General features: G+C 47.1%; 1 protein-coding gene across 1 annotated transcript; it reads right to left on the bottom strand.

Annotated features, from left to right (window-relative positions):
- Positions 1–473: 473 nt before the first annotated feature.
- Positions 474–6,453, bottom strand: LOC136487136 (auxilin-related protein 2-like). Its single transcript, XM_066484267.1, has 8 exons — positions 5,590–6,453; positions 3,126–4,569; positions 2,906–3,041; positions 2,682–2,779; positions 2,442–2,507; positions 2,136–2,225; positions 1,360–1,536; positions 474–940 (listed from the first exon to the last, which is right to left on the bottom strand). The coding sequence occupies exons 1-8, from the start codon at positions 6,285–6,287 to the stop codon at positions 902–904; spliced, it is 2,748 nt and encodes a 915-aa protein (XP_066340364.1). The 5' UTR covers positions 6,288–6,453; the 3' UTR covers positions 474–901.
- Between the last annotated feature and the right edge of the window lie 1,302 nt (positions 6,454–7,755).

Raw genomic sequence — 7,755 nt, 5'->3', positions numbered from 1 at the left:
CACCGCCGGGTGTGCGTGAGGCGGTAGCGTTACGCGTCGCTGCTCTCCACTTTCTCCCTCTCCGGCCGGCTCGTGGGGGCGCCAGCAGCACCTGGTAGTGCGGCGACACGCCCGGGTCACCGGCCTCTCACTCGCCGGGTTGCACACGTACGTCGCGTCCTCGTTCCGGTCCCGGTACAGGACGAGGCCGTTGCACTGGTCGTCGGGTAGAGCCGCCGCTATCGTGTGCCCGTCTCGGATTCACGCTGAATGGAACCCGGATTCTCATGGCTCATGGAAACTGAACTTTTAGTACACAAAGTTACCAAATTTATAGTCCCAAAAAAAGAAAGAAAATGGGGAACGAGAATTGGGAACAAGCAGCAATAGATGGTGCACACTGCAGAAGCGCAGAGGCATCATATGACATGGATACATAATACATTGTCTATTTTGGAACTAGTCTTGGGTAAGTTGGATATTGGAGATACATGTTAAGTAAACCAAATCACATTTCAAATCAACTATGGTACAATCTGTACATTGTACATCCCTTTTTGTAGAAATTGTAGAAATCAACAAGGCTAGACAGCAAGTGTAGTGTGAATTTCTGTGGTCCGTTGTACACAAAATAGTATTAAGACATACAATGTGAGCCAAATCACCCTGAACAAACTATCTTCAAAAAGCAGACATGCCATTAGCCATCGAATGAACATAAGGCTACATATACATAGATGTGGAACGGAAGTACCATGGAGATCAGGGCAAGAACACAGTGGCCAAAGGGAGGAGCAGCTGAACAGCATCTGTTAAAAGAAGGTAATCGTAGTGGAGCTCTCACTTTGTTCATCTGTGCCTTTGCCACTCTGCCAGGTTTTACAGTTAAGCTGTCCATATATTTATATTCACAGAGATTGCTTCAAAAGAGCTCTTCAGAGTTGAATTTGTTCCATGCCTCCTGTTAATACAAAAGGTGCAAAATTCTACTTAAACTTGAAAATGTCAGATAATAGGAATCAACAATGCGACTGGCTATTGACACTAACCAACAGTGATGTGAACCACAGATGTAAGAACTGGACTCCCAGAACTTGGTCACAAATGCACAACTTATCATGGAATGACATTAACCCCTCCTAATCACGAATGGTAAATGCACTGATAAATTATTTCAAGAACCGCCTAATCACGAATGGTAAATCCAATGCTAAATTATTTCAGGAACCGCATGCATGCCAAAACACTCTTGTTAAGTTGTTAACACAAGCGGTTCCAATGACCCTATGATATCACAGTAAGTATAATTCTCCTATACAAATGAATTTGTACTTGGCTCTTTTATACTATTAAATGTTGCCAAAGAAGTTGAACACGTACCTTGAGAATGTCAAAGACTTTTTCGGCAATATATTTCTGCTGAAGTGTTGCGCCCTTCTGCTGAACCTTATCAGGATGAATGCATAGTGTCGCCTTTCTGTACTGCTTCTTAACAGCAGCTCCAGTAATCAAATCAGTCAAGGATACAGCTTGCCATCCACATTCTGCCCAAAGTACCTGTTTCAGAAGAAGGTATATATTAGTAAATGGAATACGTTTGACCCTTCTGACAATGTGGCATTCATTAATTCGTTTTTTCAGAGCGCTTGCCATTTAATGTTAGGTTTAACAGACTCGCATCCTAACAGAGTTCAAATAAACTACTGACAAATGAAACAGATAAATGAATTGCTATCAGGTAAAAGTTAGGAAAATTCACCAAATTTATCATTGTAATGTAGACCATCAAAAAGTTATATCAAGCCGCCAACAGCATTAACCAAAAGGAAAACCCCCAGAAATCCAAACCCAGTCCCCATGTGTTGGTCTTGAATCAAAATCAACACATGAATTAGGTTGGCTCAACAAAAAATAAATAATAGTACCATTTTAGTCAGGACCATCTGGTCATATTGAGTATACCTAATACCAAAAAAATGCTAAGTAAACCACAACCAAAAAAGGAGGTCAAAGTAACAATGGTATTTATAGAACAAAAGAATACATCGAGCATGTTTACATAACAAAAAAAAAGAGTGCCCAAAAGAACATACAACTGCACAAAAACACATGCAGCTTATCTTCACACTCTAGTAGCAAAAGTATCAGCCACTCACATATTGTAAAGTTGATAACAAAGCACGCAAGTTGCCCTCTTTCCCAGCAGACCACCTCTTAATTTCAAAGTCTAGAGTGTCTCCAATTCTCTGTAATTCAGAATTCCCAAACAAACAAGTGGTCTATTAGCAACCAAACAAGTGTAGCTAAAGGGCCAAGGCATGCTGTGATCACTGACTAAAAAAATGATGATAAGATTATGAAAAGGTGAAAACAATTTTACATAATGTGGACTGTTGAGTGTTGCCTTGAACTAAAATAAGCATAATCAAGCTGATCCAGATATGAAAAGAATTAGCACATACATCTCTCTCTGCCTGCTCCCTCTGTACTTGCATATCTCGTTCATTCTTCTCAGCCAGAGCTTTAGCCTGGAGATATAATAAACAACCACAAGTGAGAATGGAATAGCTATTGTTTCTTTGTAATAACAGGGAGAGGTAGACTTATACAGCATAGGAATAAGCTAGACCATAGGCAATAAACTTATTGCACAGGTGATAGTGAACATTTTTTGTTTGTATTCTGAAATTACAGAACATTACCGCTCGTTCACGAGTCCTCTGATGGCGTTCTAACCTAGCACGTCTTCTTTCTTCACTTTCTCCCTCAACTTCTTGAAATACGTCAGAAGATGCAGGAGCTGGAAATACAAAAGAAAAAATAATGGATTACAGACAAGTATGGCAGTAAATTAGGAGCACAACATCAGCAGAAACTTAAAACCATAAAATTAATGCTACTTTGGGAAGACTTAATAATCTAATACCTCCAAATAAGTCAGACAGATCATCGCCAAAACTTGTGGCTGACGCCACTTTTCTCACAGGAGCCGAAGTTGATGCTGCTCTCTGTGATCCATTAGTGGTTCCTGTGCCTTGAGCTCCAAAACCAAACATAGAATCCTATAAAATCCAATTTTAGCAAAAGGTAACAGACTGACCTGCGCACAATCATTTTTATGTGAATATTTTGACAGATATAATTACCACTGTAGGTGTTGGAGCCCTCTGCTTTTGTGCACTGTTGGCACGAGCACCTACACCGAAGAATGACTCAAGATCATCTGGTGTGCTCTGCTTTTCTCTTGAAGCAGCAGCTGCGGCGGCGGCGGCAGCTGCAGCTGCCTGCCTTTCTCGAGCCTCAGCAGCAGCTCTTTCCACTGCAGCTCGTTCAGCTCTCTTCCTTGCTTCTTGCTGAGCTCTCTCAGCAGCAGCTCTTTCTGCTGCAGCCCTCTCCCTAGCAGCAGTCCGCTCCCTCTCCTTGGCTTCAGCAGCTGCCTTCTCCTTGGTTTCTGCAGCTGCCTTCTCCCTTGCTTCTGCAGCGGCTCTCTCCCTTGCTTCTGCAGCTACCCTAGCTGCTCTTTCTTTCGCCTCAACTGCAGCCCTCTCACGGGCTTCCTGTTGAGCCCTTTGCACAGCAGCACGCTGTGTACGCTGGCGTGCCTCTCTTTCAGCTTTTGCACGAGCTTCAGCAGCTGCTCTCTCCCGTGCCTCCTTTGTAGCCCTCTCCACTGCCTGTCGTTCTCTCTCCCTTTGTCTCTGTTGTTCCAACTCCCTCTCCTTTTCAAGCCTTCTACGCTCTCTCTCCATTTCCTCCCTCTGCTTCATTTCCCTTTCTTTCTCCAATCTTTCTTGTCTGTCTTTCTCCTCAGGATCTGATGAGCTTCTTTCAAAGTCTTCATCAAAAACATTGTTGTCATAAGCAGGCGTTTGAGGTTTGCCCATGGCAAAACCTTCCAGGTCATCTATTGAAGAAACCTCTGGTTGCTTTGGCAAATCTGTGTAATGGTTGTGATTTTGGCTAGACTGACGAGCATGCCCATTCTCCTTTCCATTTCCATTTGCTCCCAGTGGCTTTCGTTTAAGAAGAGGTGGTGATCTGGAGGGTGGTGGAGCAGTAGTTGGCGCTGTGAAAAGGGGAATCTCAGAAACTGTAAGCCATATATCATCTTCAGATTCAGTAGATCTTGGTGACTGATCCTCCATATCATTACCACGAATGTCAGAATACCTTGCAGACTGTGACTTGGGCATGGCGTTACCAAAGTCTTCCATAGAAGATTGACGTGCTGGATTTCTGTCCATTGAATGGTGTAGAGGACTGGAATCTCGTACTACACTTGGCGGGTTTGTGTCCTTGGCATGACCATTGAGTTCAGATGTAAACAAAGGATCTGATTTTGGAGCCTGGTCAAAAGCACTTGATTCCTCAAATAAACTATCATCATCAGCAGTATTATTGGCAGCTTTGCCATCAATGCTTGCAGACTTATCCAGATTGTCCATGGGATCTGTGGATCTCCCTGGGGATGTATATGAAGAGCCTGAAGCAGAGGCTGTTTCTAGAACAACGAATGGGTCATCTGCCAAGCTAGCTGTCTGCTTAGAAGTTGGAATTGGTGGCTTCATTTTGTTATCGTCATTAGACTTCCTGAAAAATATAGTGAGCATAAGAAATTGTCAGGAGTAAAACGAATTACTGATAGGATTTAGAAGAAATGAGCTACTATTTGAATAAACCTGGCAAGTTAGTGGTGATATCCACAACAGCACAGTACCACACCATATTCAATACTTCCGTGGATATGTAAATACAAAAGAGAGTTAATGGGCGAAATATGGGGAAACCCAGGGTATGCTGGGCTTAATGGCTTATACAGCCCTACTTAACAACATGAAACAAATGGCTCAACATTTCCTACTGAACAGATTACGATGTGTTCTCTAAATATGTTGTTCTCTAAATATGTTCTAACAATCATAAGATTTTCTGGAAAATACCGAGGAACTGTCACCAGATTCTGTAATCCATAGGTATACTTTCAAGTTTCAAGTGGTGAAGTGGCATGAGCAGGCATAATCTATATTGTATCTTACGCTTCTCATACATTGACACTACTCTATGTAACATTATGGCACAGCACAAAAGAGAAAGGTAGCTGGTTCAACATCACAAACATATGGTGGCTGGGTCAATTGTGTAAGGAAACATAATTAAAGATGAAATATATGTGTAAAGATAAGACTAGAGATTAAGAACTACCACCCAAGCCACAATTACAAGTCTAATATATATCAGGTAAATGTGAAGTTTTCTCTGGTCTCTGCTATAGTACTTGCAAGTGAGCACTGATCTCTCCACTTCCTTCTCGAAGTTCCAAGTTCCAACAGGACCCTATTCATGACATGCTCACTTTATACAGATCTCTTTTATCTCAAATGTTCCAACTGATGCACGAAAGCTTGTGACACAAGCTAAAGTTCCACAATCTAATCACCGACAAGCACAAGCTCTGCAATTGTAAAAGGCAGCAGCAGACATTATTGGATCTAGCTTGCACATTCCACTTCAATCCATGCACCCTCACATTGCCCAAATGCTCTGATCTAACTGAACTAGCAACCACACCAAACGCAGATCCAAATGTAGGAAGGTCAGGAGCCTGCTCACCTACTCCTCGGCGGGCTGCTGCTCCCCGCGAACCCAGGGATGAGATCATCGAACCCCGCGCTCCCCATTCGGTCCTCCCGCGCCGGCACCGGCTTCCTCTTCTCCTCGGCAGGGCTCCTCCCGAACGCCCCGAGCAGGTCGCCGTCATCGTCGTTGACCGCCACCGGCCTCCTCCTCTCCTCCGCGGCCCGCGGCGGCGCGCTCCCGAACCCCGCGAGGAGGTCGTCGTCGTACGCGGGCGGCGGCGGCGCCGCGGACCGGGCGCTGGTGGCGAACACGTCGTCGTACGCCGGGGCGGCCGAGGAGCCGAACATGCCGTCGTCGTACCGCGGCGCGGCGGAGGAGGAGGTGGAGGACCGCAGCCCCGGGACCGCGTCGAAGATGTCGTCGTCGTACGCGGGGGCGGGGGCAGGCGAAGGCGCGGCGGGCTTGGTGGTGGGGCCCTTGAACGAGTCGAAGAGCGAGTCGAAGGAGGAGGTGGAGGTGGAGGCGGGGGCTGGGGCGGCGGAGCCGAAGAGGTCGTCGTAGGACGGCGCCGCGGAGGGGGCCGGGGTGGATCTGCCGTAGCTGGCCCACGCGGCGGCGCTGGCGCCGGCGGCGGATCCGGTGGAGCGGGAGGAAGCCCCGGCCATGGGGGTGGCTTTGCCCTGCGGCCGCACGCCGAAGTCGCGGGCCAGGAGGCCCTCGATGCCGTCCATGGTTCTGGTGAGCGGGACGGCGGCGGCGGCAGGCGGGCGGTGGGGCAGCCGGGCGAGGAGGCAGGAGGATCCCGATTCCCGACGCGGTGGGAGATCGCGTCGGGACAGGGAAGGGAGAAGGAAGGAACGCGGTGCGGTGGGATGGGAGGGGAAGAGCGGTGATGTGTCTTTCTCCCTCTTCTTCGCTGGCTGCCTCGTTGGGTGTATGGCGGTGGGCCCCACCGCCACCGGAGGTTGGCACGCCGATTTTCAAACATTTTTTCCTTCTGGGTCCGGGGTTTGTGAAGGGTGAATTTGTAGATTGTAGCTCTTAGGGCTCCTTTGGGTACGTCAAACCCCACAGGGATCCCCGTCGATTCCGCGTGTGGCTGCTGAGGCCGGACGATCTGCTCTCCCTCAAAGTCCCTTTGGCTGTTTGGACACCATCCTGGCCAAAAAAACACGCGTGCCATTCTACCCCTACTACCGTCTAAACACGTGGAATTAAAAAAACGTCTCCTAGCTCGTGAATTAGTTTCCCCATTATCGATGAAATATGGTCGGCAGTCTATTTAGGGGTATGTCCAAAATAGTAGATTATCGGCAGACAGATGCACAAGCTACAAACAAGATGGTGACGCAAGACAAACACGAGGTTTTATCCAGGTTCGGCCGCCGTGAAGGCGTAATATCTATGTCCTGCGTCTGATTGTATTGCTGTATATCAATGAGAGATGTTTTTTAGAGGGGTCTCCTGCCCGCCTTATATAGTCTGAGGGGGCAGTGTTACAGATCATAAAACTAATCCTAATCGGTTACAATTGCCATAGGTGGCCGGACAAGAATTCCTATTCTTACCGATCAGGATTTTGCTTGATCTCCAAGTCTGTCTTGATTCCTTGTGCGGGGCTCCGAGCAAATCGGTCGAGCCGCGCGTCGTCTTCTAATGGACCGGACCCCCTGGACTGGGCCGGTCCAAGCCTAGCCGTAAGGGTATAGGGGTTAATACCCCCACAGCTAGTCCCCGAGCACCATGTATTATATTGCGACACGCCGTTTGATCTTCTTCAGCTAATGCAGTCTATCTTCATGTCATCTCCAACTGGTTGAAATATCGACCAAGCAAATAAGCTAGTATTCTGGTCAGCACAGAGAGCAGTAGACCATGATTATAGCCGAAGATGGTGGTCTGGACAGTCCCCGAGCACGATGGTGGTCTGGACAGTCTCCGAGCACGATGGTGGTCTGGACAGTCCCCGAGCACGAGAAGTGTGGCGAAAAACCATATGCCACTTGTACTATTATTTTTTGTATTTATTTATTTACTTGCTCTGTCAAGTCCAATCTGACACGTCTGGTCAAAGAAGTAGACGGGTATAGCACGTCATACTGCATTTTTGTCTTGTCAAGCAAACAGTTGCGTGGCACCTGTCAATAGGTGCATCAGTGTGGGCCCTCCCACACTGGCAGCGAAGAGGCGCATATATTG

This window comes from Miscanthus floridulus, chromosome 10 (genome assembly GCF_019320115.1).
Source record: "Miscanthus floridulus cultivar M001 chromosome 10, ASM1932011v1, whole genome shotgun sequence".
NCBI lineage: Eukaryota > Viridiplantae > Streptophyta > Magnoliopsida > Poales > Poaceae > Miscanthus > Miscanthus floridulus.
The sequence above is the reverse complement of the archived record's forward strand: the minus strand, read 5'-3'. Positions and strand labels throughout refer to the sequence as shown.

Bases quoted from the DNA above. Each gene is read 5' to 3' on its own strand.
- LOC136487136 (XM_066484267.1), bottom strand. From the start codon at position 6,287: ATGGACGGCATCGAGGGCCTCCTGGCCCGCGACTTCGGCGTGCGGCCG. The intron at 2,780-2,905 runs GTATTAGATTAT...TTGTATTTCCAG, and splicing joins TCTGTCTGACTTATTTGGAG to CTCCTGCATCTTCTGACGTA. The intron at 941-1,359 runs GTACGTGTTCAA...TTGTATTAACAG, and splicing joins AAGTCTTTGACATTCTCAAG to GAGGCATGGAACAAATTCAA.